General features: G+C 40.5%; 1 protein-coding gene across 1 annotated transcript in view; it reads left to right on the top strand.

The window, feature by feature from the left end:
* The first annotated feature begins 5,416 nt into the window (after positions 1 to 5,416).
* The window catches only part of WDFY4 (WDFY family member 4), a 122,594-nt gene continuing 109,800 nt past the window's right edge, over positions 5,417 to 18,210 (top strand). The window contains exons 1-6 of the mRNA XM_050305270.1: positions 5,417 to 5,499; positions 10,386 to 10,647; positions 15,102 to 15,216; positions 15,795 to 15,898; positions 17,258 to 17,404; positions 17,776 to 17,965. Coding sequence (XP_050161227.1) covers positions 10,387 to 10,647; positions 15,102 to 15,216; positions 15,795 to 15,898; positions 17,258 to 17,404; positions 17,776 to 17,965 — 817 coding nt within the window. The 5' untranslated portion in view covers positions 5,417 to 5,499; position 10,386. The remainder of the gene's footprint in view (positions 5,500 to 10,385; positions 10,648 to 15,101; positions 15,217 to 15,794; positions 15,899 to 17,257; positions 17,405 to 17,775; positions 17,966 to 18,210) is intronic.

Below are 18,210 nucleotides of genomic sequence, written 5' to 3'. Positions count from 1 at the left end.
ATAGAAAAGCCAGGCTTATGCACGAATAGGGTGTGGCATCTCATTAAGCCTGTGTTATTAGGTATTTGAAGGTACCTGGGCAATTACCACTGTGGGAAAGCAGCCTTACTTGGATATATGCAGTGTCTCTGGGAGCACAGCTTGTTGGAGAGCAAGGTCCCAGGAGACGAAGTTTATAGATAGAATTGGGAGCTGCAAAAGAAAAAATAATAGTAGTTAGCAGGGGACACATCAAAGGTGGAAAAATGTCTGCTCTCACACTTGTGTTGCAAGGATTTTGTTTAATTTGTTTAGCCTGAACTTCAGGCTCCCTATTTCCTCCAAGATGACGATGGCAAGTGCTGTAGGCTATGCAAGCTACACAATGTCCTTGCAGAAAGCAAAGAGGGTGTTAAACAGGAACTAGGACCAATTTCTGAAACTTAAGAAAATGGTGGTGTCTGCAGAGATTTTGGTAATTCTTCCTTGGAGAAAATGAGAAGAGCAAATTCTCCCAAGAAAATAGGTCTTGGTCGATATGTGTTTGTTTAATTATATCCTGTGCTTTCATCTAGGCCTGTCTGTGAGTCCTATTTTCTGATAATCACTATGTGTTAAAGTCTAACTTGCTGTTTTGTAAATATTTGTATTGTGACCCTTTAATTCAACAACTTTTGAGTTGATAATGAAAACAGTGAATTCCTGTGTATCCTGTAGTGGAGAGCTAATCTGGGGTACAGGAGGGGGCATGCTATTGGTATGCCAGTTATATTTTGCATTAACCTTTCAGCTTCCTCAATCTCATTAGACTAATATGCCTTCCAGTGTGGAGATCATGTGTTCAGTCAAGCTGCCTCAAAGTTTTCTTGCACAACATTTTTCTAGTTAGTAGGTGACATTTAATCAAAATAGCTTCCTAGAGGAACTGTTATATTTGATACTATTTTTTCTTCTGGGGAAAAAGTATTCTGTTCATTTGGTCAAGATGTTTGACTCTGACAGTCTCAAGCAAAAATGTTCTCATTTTTGTTACAAACCCATTTTTAAATGAGTCTTTTTTCTTGTGTTTTTAAAAGTTGATATTCTTTTAATAACTCTGGAATAATTTCGGTGGCATTTAGTTATGCACAAAATTTTTTAAAAATTGAGTTTAAAAATATTTAGGGTATTTCTGTGATCATATCATCCAGTGATTCCCACTGACTACTTTTAACATAGCCAAAAAAGTTGAGCAAAGGAGGAAACCGTCAAGCAGCAGACTTACATGTGCTGTGTAGGAAACTATTTCAGAATTGCACAGATTTCAAAAGGCTGAAAAGCACTGCTGCAGCTTGACCTGTAAGATACAGGCTATTGAAAACACTTCGGTTTGTTCCTGTTTAAACAACAAAAGCATTAGGAAAAATTCCATTTTGATGTACAGATTTGTGTTGATTGGAAGGAATTTGTTCCAATCTCCAATCAAACATTTTGAAATAGCAGAAGTTTATGTCACAAATTATGCTTACTAAATAACCTGGCTACTGCTAATGAAACCTTACCAGTGCCCGGATGTAGGTTGGGTGCCGGCAGGCACAGAAGAAGGGCTGCAGAATGCCTGGCATTGCTTAGGAGGAAATGCTGGGTAAGGTAATGGAATCCTTTCCTGAGACAAGTTAGGAGCTTGACTCCAGGACCAAGGCTGCAAACTGCTCTGTCCTTTTACACCCCTCAGTCATGATGCCAGAGTAGTCTGGGGTGCAACTGGGCCTCCCGATCCAGAGGGCACTCAGGTGCCTGGGGTAGCTGGCAGGCAGCGGGGCAGGAAACCTCGTGGATACGCTGCTTGTCTGTACTAGCTGCCAGTCCCATGGCTTCATCAGCATGAGCTCCATTTAATTTGAAGCTGAAGTTTAGTTGTGCAGGTGCCCAAGTGTGCCCACCTGTGCAGTGTGGCTGTGCATGGGCACATGCCACCTTCTTTTCCTCAAAGGTGGTGATGCTGCCTGAGGACAGCAGCCTTGGGCAGGAAGGGCCCTGGCTCAGTTCAGGGCTGCCTGGTAGCACTGGTAGAAGCTGGCTTTTCCTTCCCATCTCCCGAGGGCTTTGTCCTCCAGGGAAAACCTGGTCAAAGAGATGGGGTGGCCTCTACACCCCTGCTGCCCCAGCCTACCCTGTGTATGTGCCAGAGGGAGAGGAGCAGAGCTGCTCAAGCTCACAGTCCTGCTGCTTCTTCATAGCCTGCTGCTTTTGCTTCTTTGGGAAGATGTGCCAAAGAAGCTGAATGCATCTTTTATTGCAGATTTCAAGGTTTGCTGAGAAAAAAGATGAGTGAAAATGATGGTTAAGCAGATAGTTTAAATTTTTGCATTGACTTTCTCTGCGGTCTCACTGTCAGCTTCTGTTCTGCCATTTAAAAGAAGGGAGGAAAATGAAACACAGCCGCTTCCCTAAAGAAATGAAAAATGACTCTATAAACATGTTTTAATCAACTTTCTTTTTACCAAGAAAAAAGATGGATTTCAGCAAGAAAGGCGAACAGTGGAAAAAAACCTGCAGCTAATTCAACTTTTAGACACTGAAATGTTGAAAGGAACATGTGTTTAACTAACTTCCCACACACACACACATTGAAGGTTATGAATGTGCAGCAGAAAAATGTATTGTCTCAGCAAATTCAGCTGAATTTTATTTTTTATGCCTACAGGGAGAGAAATTTACCAAAGAGAGAAATGCAGGCTTCTCAGCAAAGCTCCATTGCAGTTGGCTTTGCAGTTGGGCTGGACTATGAGCCCCTTGGGCAATGACAACTGCACAGCAGTAGCCAAAGGACATGTCTGCTCTTCTTGTAACCAGGAAGCCACTTGGTGAAACTAATGCTACTGAAACATACTGCAACTTGTGTTTTTGGAGACACCTGCAGTCACTGACCTGCAGCCTCAAGTCCTGTGATTCTAGTCGTTCTCAACCACTAAGATAATTAAGATACTTTGGTGTAGGTGGTATCATTAATGTAAAGGCATGAATTAGGGTTTTTCCACTTGTGTGGAAGCTGGATTGGCAAAGAAGAGAGAACTTTGGCAGGATTCAACATAAGGGAAATTATTTGATGCTGTGAGACAGGTGGGCCTTGTAGTTATCTCCAAATCCTTGCCTCAGGAAGACCATTGTATGTCTGGCTCAGGCAGGACCCCACCTCCACTGGGACATACATGATCTGCATCAGACTGCTGCATTACCAAATACAATTTCCATCCAGTATTGGAAGAGCTAGCTCCTGGACCAGGAGGTTTAGTGCCCTTTCTAGGTACCTTAAACCAAGATGAGGTTTCCTTTGAACTAGGTGCCCTGCACATAGATGAAAATGCAAGTATGTATTTTTTAATTTCATTTTTCCTGTGAGACTATGGGGAAAAGGACAAAGAAAGGAAGGATTTTTTTATCTCCATTTTTATAGGTAGAGGTACAGTGCAAGGGGTTTTTCATATAAACAACCCAAACTGACAAAGGGCGTTGTGACACTGTCTGCTACTACATTATCTATATGCTTGTCTTTACCCCTTGAGTTATTTTTACTGTAGATGATTTGGTTACATCTGTTTTGCTCCAATGAAGCAGAGATTAAGTGGGCGTGTGTGTTGAAACTGGACTCTCAGGCCCAGCAGCAGTTAGTGCAGAATGAAAAAGAGAAATGGTGCTTCCTCTGCTGTGTGGATTAGAAATCACACAATCTAACGACTGTGTGCCTGCTTGACTCCTGACAGCTTTTAGTGAGGAGGTACCACTGGATAGGGAAGGCTCTCTGGGAAATAAAACTCTCTGATCAAACAGCATGGAGGGGCTGCTGTACATGACCTCTGTTTTGTGATTTTAAACTGACAGTAAAAGGGTGGAAATGGAACACTTTTAGGCTTGGTTCTGACTTAGGAAGTCGAAGACAATGATGTTCTCTCTGGGTGGGTGGGTGGGTTGGTATTCCCTTCTAGTCTCTGTGCTTCTGCCATTCATCTCTCCACTGTGGCTAGATTGCTACTGGGAACGTATCAGCTATTATGTGAGCGACCTAAGGCAGAAAAACAGTGGATATGTTGGCACAGCCTTTCACAGGCTGCATGAGCTTGCTTTGCCCATGCTCAGAGCAGCCCACAGGTCTCGTAGCCATGTCAGTGCAGCACTGAGCTCAATGGTGCTCACTCAAGTGGCCAGATGCAACATTCATTGGAGCTGCCCTGGGTGTGAGTAGTTCAGCGAGACCTTGCATCTTCTTGGAAAACACCCTGTAGATTATACTTATTTTAGCTTATGCTTTCCAAAACCCAGTAACAAAGCTGCAGAGCTGCTTAATTCCTGGTATAATCTGTAAAGGGATGAACTAAACCCATGATTTTGCAGCTGCCTCTATTGTTTATCTTTCTTTCAATACAATGCATTTCTACTGGAAGGGATGAGAACAGTCCTTTGGGATTGCTCTGTGCTAGGAACACCAGTGCATCAAGAGAGGTGCCTGTGGTGTATAGGAAATTGCCATCCTGTTTATTACTTATCAGGAGTCTTCAGCCTGGATTAGCTGCATGTTATCCAGCTAAATTGCAGCCTAGGTGGAAGAGAAAGTTAGTTTTCCTCCTGAACACTTTTTCAAGCATTCGAGTGAAGTAGATGTTAACAGAAGGCAGATGGCTTTAACCCCCTAGGGTAAAATCCCCTCAGGTTTCAGTCACTGTAAGGCCATGATCTCACTGATTCTCAAGGTCACCATAAAATTGTTGGGGAGAAGCAGTTGGAAACATTTGAATTTCCTGTGTAAAAATGTTTGAACTCCACCGCCCCTTACAAAACAGTTGTAAAGCCTTTCATATGTATGAAGCAAAAAAAGCAACTAGATAACTGAGAAATAATCTTCCCCCAAGCCCATAGCTATCTAGGTTCATTTATGTTGTCAATGAGCTAATAGTGAGTTTTTGCCTCTGGATCTGAGTAGCTGCCTTGACCATTTTAGTAGAGAGGTGAGAGACAAGCATTCACCTCACCATTCAAATGTATTTATTTTAAGAGTGCTGCATTTGAGGAAGGACTCCAACAATTGCCTGACCTTTGGGCACAGAACGTTTCACAGAACGCATGAGCTTTGTGGTGCTGTATTCCTCTGGCAATTTTGCAAACCTTAAATTTAAAAACAAAATGGAAGAAATCCCACTTCCCCTCACCCCCCTCCTTTGTGAATATGGTACAGATGAAATACCTGGTTACTCTTGGCTCAGGGAGAAGCATGCTATGTGTGCCAGGTTTGTGTGTTAGCTGAGCTGTTCTAAGTTGCTTTGTGAACTTGGTGAGTCCTGAGCTGCGGTTCATTTGTTTTTCACTTCTGCTTTCCTCAGGAAGTAAGTGCAGCAGCTAATCAGGTGATTCATAGTGGAAAGTTTAAAGAGCAAAGTGGGAGCTGCTGCACGGAAGCAAGATGCCTAGTAGGACAGAGGCAGTAACACTCATTTCTCTGGATGTGGTTATTGACTGCAACAGGAGCTGCCAAATCTAGGAGCTCAGGTATGTCAAGAGATTTGCTGTGAAAGCAAAAGGAACAGACTGTTAAATGCTGAAGGAAACTGCAGTATTATCTGCAACTGGTTTGTTATGGTAGGACCATTTTCAAATAGCAAAGGTTTCAGTCCAAGTTCACCCCAAACTGCAGTACAAAGAGGAAAAGGGATCAATAGTTTGCTTGTATCATTTAATCTAGAGATGATAATAGGACTGCAGATTTAAGAATTGCAGATCTGTTGCTGCTGCTAGTGAAGACTTGTTAGACATGATTTAACTGAATGTCCTTATCTAATGAGCTATTTTTCTGAGATGATCAGGATTACCCTGGTCTTAGTCCCTTGAGTTTGTTACTACTGTATTGTCCATGACTGAGCAGAAGCATTCTGTTTGCTCTTGAGATGGGGACAGCACTTCCAGGAAGACCACATCTCAAAAGCAAGTATACCCAATATCTCTGCTTCTCTAAGTTGAAAAGTGTTTTAAAACCCTTCTGTTACTTGAATTTTGTCAGTGATTTGTATCTCAAGGCACCAGCCAGGTTAGGCTCCTATTGTACAAAAGCACTGTGCCAGACCACAGGAAGAAAGAATACCTTCCCCTGTAGATTTTATGATTAGATGGAACTGGCAAAGTTGGGTAGGATATTTAATTTTGCAACTCGATTTAAGTTGTTGAAATCTTCATTTGGAGAAGGCAAATAGAGTGACATTTAAGTGTAAATCTTTTTGGTGTTTTTTCAGTTTGTCTCATGAAATATGAGAAAGAGAACTGATAGATGTAGATCATTTAAGGAAGGCAGAAGGAGTTCAGGGAGGTAGAAGCAGTGTGAATAGGAGGGACAAAGGTAAGAGGGTAGTAGATGGACAACATCTGGCACACTGTTCATTCTGAGGTGCTGTGATTTCCTGTGAGCACAAAGTGATGTGAGCCACAAGGAAGGAGTTTGTGATTGAATGGGAAGAGAATAAGAATTTGTGATATATGGTGTTTCATGGAAGAAACACGTGATGCCTGCTATTGCTTGGATCTGTTATGGCATCAGACAGCTTTCTTTGGGAGGCAATGGCATCCCTGTTTTTAACATTTAAAATTATTAACTGTCATAATTGTGTTCATTAAACAGTCATCTTGGCTGCCAGGGAAAGGAAGGAGTTAGAGTATCACAGAGTGGATTTTTAGCATGCTCTGAGCTGTGTGTTTCTGATAGACACCAGAATCCTGGGATTTAATAGTTAAGGAAAGGCTATTGGGAGAAGGAATATTTAAAGCAGGTAGTCATAGAAGTCTCATATTTAATATAATATTTTTCTTGTCATTAGAATAGTTGGAGTAAATAAGGATGCAATTTGTAGTCTTTATTTTGCTTTCTTGTACTTCTGGAGATTAAAGATTTCCTTGTGCATTTAAATTTCTAACATTTTTTTCAGATACTTACCATAAAAAAGGAGACCAATCTGAAATATGGTATGAGACTTGATTGTCTTTTGGTCAACCATCTGACTGTGATAACAATTGATTTTAAATGTATAAGCAAACTTCTTGATCTTGGTACAAATTGGGATTTTGTAGCTGAATGGGATCCTTCTTTGAACTGCTGGGGGAGGTAATCACAGATAAATAAAATGTAATTTAAAAAATCATGTTTTTTCAACTAGTAAGCTGTTAGTAACAGTGTTCTGCCAGTCCTTCTGCCAGCTTTGGTCAGGTCTTTCTTCTTTTTTGTCTTTTCAGCTGAAAAGGCATGGCCACGTTGCTGTGTGATTTCATGTGAACTTAATTTAGAAAAAAAAGGGAAAATACATGATTAAGTTACATTTCCTCTCTGTAACCTGCCACTACTTTCTGAATGATAGCATCAGATTTATTTTAAACATTTTCACTTCCATGTCTTCTAAACCTTTGTTATATAGACTTGACTTTTTGTATCATTGTGATACTTATCAAAAAGCATCTTATCAAATTTATTCAAGAATCAAACAAAGAAACTTATCAAAACTGAAATAAACTATTAACTTACACTGAGGATCAAAACAAATGGTGAAATGTAGAAGAGAGATAACATATGAGATCCTTTCAAAATATCTAAGCTATCCTTAATACCAAAGATATTTGAATGCTGGAACCTGTGATTTTGTGATTAGTCTAGAAGAATAATTATCCTCCAAAAAGAAGAGAAAACGTAAAGGACTTAGAAGTCTTAATCAAACTGTAGACACAAGAAAAGACCATTAGAAGTAATATTTAAAGCAGACAGTGCAAGTGGAGTCAACAGACTAATACCAGAGGACTGATATTTAGTCTGATATGTCTTTTGTAGTCCAGATACTTAGAACAAATAATGAGGAAAACAATAATCCTCATTTTGCTTTCATGTATTTATAGAGATTAAAGATCTCCATGTACACTTAGATGTCTTACATAACCTACCACAATTAGATCTTCATTAGTGAAGTTGTGTGTGCATATCTGGTTATAGGAGTTTCTGTGGAGAGGGGAAGAACCCTTTCATTGCATGGATTCATGTGGTAAATATTTTTGGAATGACCATCCCTACTTCCTTTAGTCTGTGACACTGACAAGAGAGGCCTGCTCAGTAAAGTGTGAATAGAAAGAGAGAAAATTGGTAAACACATTTGCAGGGCCATACACATGCAGTGCAGTTTAGGAAGATGATTGGTCAGTCACTGACCTTCTGAGGCCAGTGTAGGCACTTCATTTCACCTCTCTGTGACTCAGTTTCACCATCTGTAGAATGCCTCTGCAAAGAACTTTGGATTTCTCATGACAAAGTTTGAGTCTAGGCACTGGGAGAGAATTACTTGTTGCTTTGCATTGATTTAGGCTCAGCAGAGTAGCTTCCAAGTTGAGACATTTCCTTTAGGGAGAGAGTGGTGGTGCTGTTTGGGATGTGGGAGCAGCTTAAGTGCTCCCTGAAGCCCCTAGAACAGTACCCAGGCTTTTTCAATCAACACACTGTACAGCTTCACAATGACTCAAGTGGGCCAAAATCCCCCACCAGAGTTAAGTATAACATATGACAAATGTAACTCCCACACAGTCATGAGGAACAGAGTCTTCCTGTTTACTCTATGCAGACAGTCATTACAATTTTTCTGCTCACAGAGCTGTGTTGTCTTAACACAGATAATTAGGGACAACAACAGCAGTGAAACACAAAATGTTGTTGAGGTAGGAAGTTCTAGATTGACTGTTCCTTGGATGCTGATCATAATTTCATAACCCTCCATCTCCCACAAAGGACAGAGTATGAGCTGTGACAGAGTGAATTAGCCTCTGCCATACTGTGAAGGATCGGCATTTACATCTAGGCATAGGTGTCTGCTGGGACTGTCAGCTTGCTGCAGGTGGTGTGGTGCACACTGACAAGATAATGTCATGCTCTTCCTCCCTGCAGTATGGAGCTGCTGCGTGAGTGTGGAAGGGAAACTGATTCATCTGTCATGGAGTAGGCAGAATGCAAGCAGTAAGCTAAGTGTGTAACTTTTGAAAGGTGAAGGAAGAGAATCCCAAATGTAGTGTTGGCTCATAATTCTAAGCCAAGCTTGTAATACTCTCTTTTAAAATTTGATTTAATGGGTGTATGTATTGGTAATGCAGATCTGACTCAGTTTTTTGGTTATATATGCTTTTTGGCAGTTTTATTGACAAGCTAGAATGGCAATTAAAATGACACTGTAGAGAAATAACCTATTTCATAGAAATGAAGGTACATTGATGTTTTTCTTTGAGGGGGGTGTAATGATGTGTTAAAGATTCTTCTAGGCTCCTAAAAGACAGTATACTTGGTAAGTAAAGTGAGCTACATTAATTTTGATGACTCCCATCTGCCTACCCACACTGTGATAATTTGTCCTGTCATATTTTGAATAGTCAGACAATGACCTAGACACCAATAAGCACATGGATGACTTTGATGGAGACTAGAGAAGCCTGATTTCCATTGGTGTAAGTGCTGTCATTATGTAGGCTCAGCATAGCAGAGTGAGCTCACAGAAGGCTATGGCAAAGGACTGGAGATGCTATGGATTCAAGGCTGTGTCAATGGCCTCCCAGAAGACCGTGGATGAAAACAGGGCTGTAAAGCAGATGAGAGGACTTGGGGTTGAGATGAGTGTACCAGAAGAATTCTCCTACCTTTAGTGCAAGATGGACTAATTTTAATTTAAATTTGATGGAAATGAGACTGCTAGAAGCACCATGCTCCTACACTGAGGAATATCCAGTTCAGTCTGCAGGATCAGCAAAACAAGTAATGTCGCAGTGAAAACACATACCTATTGTACAGAGCTGTATGTCAGCCATGTAGAAGAGCTGATTCTGGCTGCATCTTTGGGCCAGCACACCCATATGGAGAACCTTAGGCTTTTCCACACAGCTCCTGTTCCAGACAGGGCTTTAGCCTAGGTAGGGAATGTATCAGTGATGCACAGCTTAATTTAGTGTCCATACTGAATGAAATGTGTAACCTGGCTCTTGGCTAGTGCTCTTCTGTTGCAGATCTCATGATGGTAATAATTGTAAATTGTTTTACAGTTGGGTTGACCAAAGTATAAGGGAGAGGATCCAGCTCAGTGGCAAAGCTGGGGCTGGAATCCAGATTTGCTGCGTGGTTTGCCTGTTTGTGCTGTCAAAGCCCAGATGAGCTGTGTAGCATATGCACATGTCTTGTGGCAGACAGCCATGTGCAGGAGCAGGGTGTTTTACCATTAGAACTGTAAAATAGTCGATGACTGAGAGTGTTTCCATATTTCTAAACTCTCTACCTCCAACAGTTAAAACTGTCAGTGTCTAGTTCCACGGGAGGGTTGAACAGTAAGAGATGATCTAACTGTAAATAACACAGTTATCTTTATCTGGTCTAATCTCAGCATGGACAAAGCAGCTGAACTCACGGGGCAGCTGGAGGATGCACCTTACAAAGCAGAACAGCAAGAGCGAAGCCCTGATGATGGAGACACAGCAGAAGAGCTGGAGAAGCCTGCACAGAGCAAGGACAAGCCACTGCAGAGCCATAGCCTCCAGTGGGAGACTCTAGGCAAACAATTTGTAGAGTACGAGCAGGTGGCTCCATTTCTCATCCCAGAGGATCAACAGAGAAGGCTGCTGGACTTTCTTCCCCTCTTCTTAAAGGTTTGTTCAAGGATGTAAATTTGAGTTTCTGTTGCCCGATCCATTCTATGGTCATCCAAACTGCCAGTGTAGTTAATTGAAGCAAGATCCCTTGTTCTAGGTGATGCTTTTACTCCATTGTGAGTAAAAGAAACAGTTTCTTGTCCTCCTTCCATCTACCTAACCTGCTAGGTTAGTATGAGAAAAGTATATGAGGGAACACTGTTTTACTTTCCTGAATGGCTAAATTATTCTATTCTTGAAGGCAAGGAATATTTTTACGAGACAGGTATCTTTCAAAGTGAAGAGATCGCTTCATGTCTGCCTCATGTATTTTATTACTTAATAAGTAAGTTGATATAAATAAGCTGAGCACACTTTCAGTCTGGGAAAATGTGGTTGTGGTATGCAGCCAGCTAGGGAAATGCAGGGGTACAGTCTTAAGATGGAATTTTGGGGTTAATAACTATGCTGATGTCTAATGTAGTGCATGAGAGAGGAGTTGTGTTAGAGACATGGAATGAAGAGAAGAAGGTCATACCATGGGTGAGGGACACAGCTGAGAACCAGAAAGTTTTGGTTAGCAGGGTGCCCTACCCCATTCCCTAGACCTTTCATCACCCAACAGTTTCTGAGATGGCCATGTTAAAAGAAGAACTAGAAGAGCTCTGTAGTGAATGGGAGCCTAATGGGTTGGGTTTCTTTGATAGAGTCTGTGAAATACACAGGACACTGAGTGGACCATACAGTGACAGAATGGCAGAGCATATACTGGGCAAAGCAGAAAGTTTGGCCTATATATTTAAATGTACTGTGTAGTACAGAAGAATTGTTTTTCTCTTGAATTACCTTGGGTATTTATGAGTATTAAATTTGTCTTTTTACACTCTCTCACTACGTCTTTCAGAGAAAAAATAAAAGCATCTTTTTGGTGAAACCATATTTTAGTTCAACTGTCTGTACCTGCAATTTTTCAGTGTTCTTGAGTGACCAAACACAGATAAATCTGTTCCCTAGTTGAGTTGGTTTTTGAAAAAGTAGCCAGTGTGTAGGTGGAAAAAAAAAAAGTGAATGCATGGTCACTCTTTATATGGAAGTACTGTGAGACATAAAAGGTGATACTCTGTATTGACATTTTGAACTGCGTGTAGGAAAATCACTGTGCTCAGTTGTGAAATCTTCGGTGTCCATGACAGTAAAGCAGGAGTAACTTCCAGATAGTCATAAATGTTTCACTCATCTGGATGGAGCACGGTGCACAGTGAAATCCCTGGAGATGATGGTGTCAGTGAACAGCACTGAAACAGGTCACTCATTGGTGTCAGTTTGATTAAAACAATTGAGTTGTGGGTAGGAAATGAGTGGAGGGGTCTCAAAAGGTAGTAAGTGTATAGCCTGGAGTCTCAGAAATGGCCTTCTTAGTAAATCTAAATGGTCCTACAGATACTTTATTGAACAAATTTCACTTTTCACTAATTCCTCTAAACTTCCGGATTTGTTTGCATAGAAGAGTGCCCCTTCTGAACCAAAGGCTATATTTGAATAGAAGAGCTGTTGCTCTGCATATGAGCTTGTCACTTGAAATTAATCTCTCTCTCTGCATATAACACCAAATGTGCTGGGGCAGGCTTTGCTGTCTTGGGAGCTCACTACCACTTTATCAGGTCACAAAATTTCTGTCTTTGCAAAGGGGCAGGATTTTTTTCTCAGCTTTCCAAGAATGATCTTCAAAGTCAGGATCAGGACTGATAATCTGACAGTTTTCTGTAGAGGAGCACCTTCCTTTTCCATAGGTCTGCTTTTAAAATGGCATGCTGAAAATGTCACTGTTTTTTTTTGAGACAGCACACTAACAACCTTTCTGCTTGGAGCAGCAGACCTCTTGTCTTCCTTCTTCTTGAAGGTCCATGGAAAACATGCATCCTTAATCTTTTAAGGGTACTAATTCATCCTAATGAAGACAGACTTTGCTGTGGAAGATAGTCTTTCCAAACTGCTCCCACCCTGTCTTGTAAACAAAAGGATCTTTGTGAAATTCTTCTGCTGAGCTTTTCCTGCCTCATAATTACAATGAAATTGAAATTCTCACTGAGATCTCCAAGTTTTCTGAGTTGAATACCACATAATGAACATGAAGTAAGCAAGTCTTGGTGAGATGATGTACAACATATTTAGATTTGCTGATCATTAACTGGGTATGAATAACAAGGATCCCTTTCACGCAGCGGTAATTTTCAAAGGACGGAGGGAGTTGTTTCTGAACAAAGGTGATAAAAGTTATAAAATCTAGAAGTCTTAGGAATTAGAAGCTGGACAGCAAAGAAGGAAATTGCTTATTTATCCTGACACATGAGAAATAAACTTTAGTACCAGTGTGTCAAAGGACAATTGTTCTCAGGAGGCAAGGTGAGTATTGCTGAGGGGCTGGCAATGTTGTTCATGTTCATACCCACTGCTTGTTTCCTTTCTGGAAGGCTGAACTTCCAACACTTTATGGTTGTACAAACTGATTTCCTGAATTGCAATAAGGCTCATAAAAGGGATTTTAAAATTCTTAAAGGAAATTTCGGCTACAGAATATAATCAGAATGGAGACATGAATTTTTCATTAGCTTAACACTTGATTTTATGCCCCAAGAGAGAAATTCTTCTTCCCCACACACACTTTTCTTAGATGTGCTCGTGGAGGTTTGCAGGGCTTTGCAGGCATTTAAGTTTAGAAGTGTGACTAGAGCATTTTGGCATTGCATCATTGATTTATGAGAGCTTTAGTTCTTACTTAGTTGGCTGGAGAGAGGGGGCACTAACCAGGAGACACCTGGGGTATGGGGGCTCATTACTCATTGAAACTCATTGACGCAGAAGGAAAAGGTGTAGGAGGAAAATGTTAGCCATCTGCTTGTGATTCAGGCCTAGGGAGTCATTTTAATGTGCCTTCTGTATCTTCCCTCTTGGTGCCTCAGAAAGTATCAGAACGTTCTATTGCATGGCTGGCTTTTGAACTGACATCTCTCCAGGAACCATGGAGTAGGAAGGACAGATGGTAAAAGCAGACACGAGGAACTTGTGGCAGAATCTTAACCATGTAGAAACAGACCTAAGAAGAAGAAAGAAAATCAGATTACATTGATACCATATTATTTCAGTTTCACCTGAAGGCAGACATCCTGGAATGAAGTCAGGTTAATATGCTTCCAGGCACAGATCTTCTATAGGCTCAAACATGAATATGGAAATAATTAGGCCTGTTCTTAAAGGGCAGTATATTCTAAAGGTTGGTGTCTGACCTCTGGAAAGATCACCAATAAAATTAAATCAGAACATTAGTGGCCTGGTTTGTAGGGAGAAGGACTAGTAGCATTGCTATGAACATTTGATTACTGCTCTCTGCTGTGTATGGTCTCAAATCCTAAAATTTATCCTGCTCTTTCTGTTAGCAGAACAGTGGGTATACCAAGGCCTTTCTGAAGGGTTGTGGATATTTCTCTTTGAGGAAGAGAGACAGGGATCTATCACTGCTTTTCTGAGAAAGGATATAGCTTAGTGACAAACACTGGATATCCTTAAGAGGCTCTTCTTTTACAGAGTTGTACTTATTTCTTGGCAGACAATATTATATTTGCTCCAAAATGTTTTAGGAACACATACATCATTATTTTTTCTTAGCTTCCTTTTATCATCTGGCCTTACAGTGTGATTTTTCAGAGCTTCTAGAAGAAGGAGACTTTTGTAAAGAAATTTTCAAGGTTGCTGGGGACAGAGGTGTCTCAGACTGGTTTTTAGAGGTGAATGCTGAGCTATTGCTAATACACTAATGTGTATAGCATTAGATGCTCTATATAAAAGTAATGATATCTGCTTATTGGAGGTCACTTAGATGTGATAATATTAGTCTACTGGAATATTTTTTTATTGCTCTTGGTTTTTTTTTTCCCCAAAGGCAGGGCTAAGAAACATTTAAGAGGAGATCTGTTTGTCAAAGTCAGGGATTTAGTGAGTCTTGTTGTTGTTTATCTAGTAAGCTTTTCATTTAATTGCTTGTCCATTCTTGAACAAGTAAGTTATAAACGTATTTATAAAATGTTTATAAACTTGGCTATAAATTTGTTTTTCTTAAGGGTGTTTATGTTGTATCTTGAAAGGGACTAGCATAATTTTTGTTACAAAGGATTAGTGACACAGGATATGACAAATATTTACATTATTTTGATTGTAATCAATGTAGAAAATACTGTAAAAGCTCTCTAGTAGGAGTGTTATGTGATTCAAAGGGTAGCTGCATGTTGGCTTCTGTATCTGTAGTGTCATATTCCTTCCTGTCTGGGAAATGCTGCTTGAGGGACTATACTGGATGGGAAGGGAATTTTGCAGGGGATTGTTAGCTTTATCTTTCTTTATTTATATTTATTAGTATTTGTCATTCTACCAAAGACATGATGGGTCTGAAAGACTTAACAGTGATGCTTGGATTTCAGGCCTGGGAACAGTCTGCTGGAGTAGTCATATTCCCCAACATTCAGCTGTTAGCCAGTGAGGTTTCCAAGCTTCTGACTAAAGAAATTAAGAAGAACCTCAATGGCAAACCTGCAGGTAAGGATCCCATACCATGTCCACTGGATCCACTTATTCTGGAAATGTGCTGTCTTTCAGCTGTCCTCTGTACTGGAAATGAAGAGGGAATAGGAAAATGCTGTGTAGCAAGCCAGATATTTCAGTAGGTGTGAGCTGGCACTGATTTTATGTGATTACATTGAAGACCTGGCCTTGTATGCCATGCTGATCTTGGGCTGGGAAATTTTGTAGCTGAAAATGTATAATGTATAATGCATATAAGAGTTAAAGAGTAGGTTACACACTATTCTGAGGAGCTTTCTTTAATGAGAAAAATACTGCCAGCCACACATAGCTTTCCTGGTGTCGTTGTACATTCTTTGCACTGTCAGCTGACAGGCTTCATGAACAGAGCTGGTATCCCCAGTGAAATTTCTCAATTTGAGACGTAGTTTACATGAAGTGACCTGAGCCTGATGCTGGATCAAAATCATTTTATGTCTTTCTATTCATTCAGTGGACTCCTGCTACTGTAATTTTGTTGAACTTGTCAAATCTGTTAAGAATCTGCATCAGTGCAGCATTTTGATCTTTGCTTTATGTTTTTGTGGTAACAGAAGAAGCTCGTCTGGCTTTGGAGCAATTCCTGCAACAGAAAGTGGAAGCAGAAGATGGCCATTTGCTCCTGAAATCGGTGTATCTGCTCTCACAGACTGACTTGGTAAGATAAATTACTGCTAAGGGCTTTTTCCTTTTTATTTCAGAGAAAATGTGTAGCCACCCCAACACTGGAATACCTAAGTCTCAGTGTTTGCATTATCCCCAATACTGGAGCTTCAGCATGCCCAGGGTACACTGGCTAGAGGACACACCACCAGGTTTATAGGCCAGGCTTTTCTGAAAGAGAGAAGTAAGCACTGTGTGTTTTCAGATACGCTTTTTGTTTTGATCATCAGACAGCTATTTTTTCTAGTGTTCCTCTGATTTATGTTTTTCTCTCCCTCCCCCACCCCATTGTGTATTACTGCTCTTCAACCTTTCTTTATCACTCCAGTTTACATATCAAAAAGGTGAGTAGTAAGGATCTGTATGTCTGGTAATGCAGTGGTTGAATTTTCCATCCTGATAGCCTCTTGCTTTGAAGCATTTCACAAATTCTTTTACAGCCCTCTTGAATGCAGACTGGCATCAGCAGTACAGCCTGCTGATGGGCATTAGTGATGTGTTTATCTGTGACATTTAGTTGAGTCTTATTCAAACACACAAAAATAAAATCTTACTGTCAGATTCTAGGGAACATGTTCTGTGTCATAAGGACCTCCATAAAATTATATATAGTTAGTCACAGCATGAAGTTTCTGATGAGATTTTTTCACAGATTTAGGACGCTGCTATTTTTTGTAGCACACACACAAAACTCCATATCACAAACCTCATTCTTCTGTTTAATTTGCTGATGATTTTTGCTCTGATTACTGTGTGCCAAGCACACACATTGGGACTTCTCTGGAAGTTGTACGCAGCCATGGTGAAAATGGTAATAAACTAAGTGTTGAGAAACGCTGTGAAGAAACTGTCTCTTACATTTATAAAACCTGTAACTAGAAGTGTATGTGCAGTTAAAAAAAGCAAAGGCATTATAGCTAAATTGCTGTTATGCTGAGTCAAGGAGAGAATGAAGAATTTATGCTTTTAACATACCAGGCCTCTATAGCTGCAGGGTGTCCTGGAAACTAATGATAAAGGGGGCACTGTCTGCCCCTGGCCTTGCTGCTGGTTCAGCTGCTAGTTAGTTTGCAGACTGTGTACTTTGTTGACTGCAGGACATGGTATCTCTGTCAAGGCTGTAGTGGGAAGTCCTGGGAACATCTATGGCAACACATGGTTAATGGATTTACTTCTGCCAAGTGGATTTTTACAGCCATGCTATATGATAGCCAGTCTTATGTGCCCTAGAGCCCTTATAAGGATAAAATGCTCAAGTAGCTCTGTCATCTGCCATGATCACTCTCAGTGTGTAGAAACACAAGAAAACTGTGGTCAGCTTCTGGAAGGACTGATTTTTATTTTGCTTACTTAGAGAACTATGTGGAACATCATTGCATCTGGACTTCCAGCTGCTCTGATGCAGTGCCTGTACCTTTTCTTCACTTTTCCTCTGAAGAAAACCAGTGATGATGGAAAGACAAGTGAGGATGACACCCAAACTCAGAAAATGCTTGTTGAGGTAAGATGCGCCTCTGGGAGTTTGTTTGTCCTGGGCACTCAGATACACTCAGGCTCTTAGCTGGTGATTGCTTCAAACTGCCACAAAAAGAAGTAATTTTGTACTGAAAACCGTTGAACAAGGAGCAGTATAAAACAATCTGAGATGATGCCACTATACCTCTTACTTTTTTATTAAACAAAACAAGATTACTTTAAGTAGGAAAAAAATCCATTAAGAATATTCTAGTGGTAGTTTTAGTTGTTCCTTTCACTACATACTTTCTCCTGGCATTATTATCGAACTTATAATCCCCTCCGCCAATGGGTTTTTCTTCACCTCCTGGATATTTGTAGAGGTTTTATTGTAGTTGATGTTTGTTTGTTTTTCAGATAATGCTTAACATGTACAAAGAGGAACAAGCTGTAGAGGAACTTCTGGCAGCTGATAAGCTTCAATCATTAATTATAGCAACTGCTTCTCTCTGGGACCAGTGCAGCCAGTCGTGGAAAGTACCTACAGGCCGTGTTCTGAGAATGATTTCAAAGGCTCAGACCAAAAACAGCATCATGTACCTACAAGGTTTGGTTTAGTAATTTGGCTACTCTTTTCCTCATAGTTCCACTGAGAACGAATTCTCAAAAGGATTCTCCCCAGGGTGGATTTTTATCTCTACTTCATCTGGTAGTCAGTCAACTGCAAAGAATGGGCTAGTGAATTTGTAGACAGGAGCTTTATTAGCACTGATAGCCATCTGGAAACTGAAAAAATAAGAGACAATCCTACTTGATCACACTGATGTAGACAAGGGCAAGATGTAATATGTT

This window comes from Myiozetetes cayanensis, unplaced genomic scaffold (assembly GCF_022539395.1).
Source record: "Myiozetetes cayanensis isolate MyiCay16 unplaced genomic scaffold, myiCay2020 scf10, whole genome shotgun sequence".
Classification (NCBI taxonomy): domain Eukaryota; kingdom Metazoa; phylum Chordata; class Aves; order Passeriformes; family Tyrannidae; genus Myiozetetes; species Myiozetetes cayanensis.
This window is presented reverse-complemented; position numbering and strand designations above follow the sequence as displayed.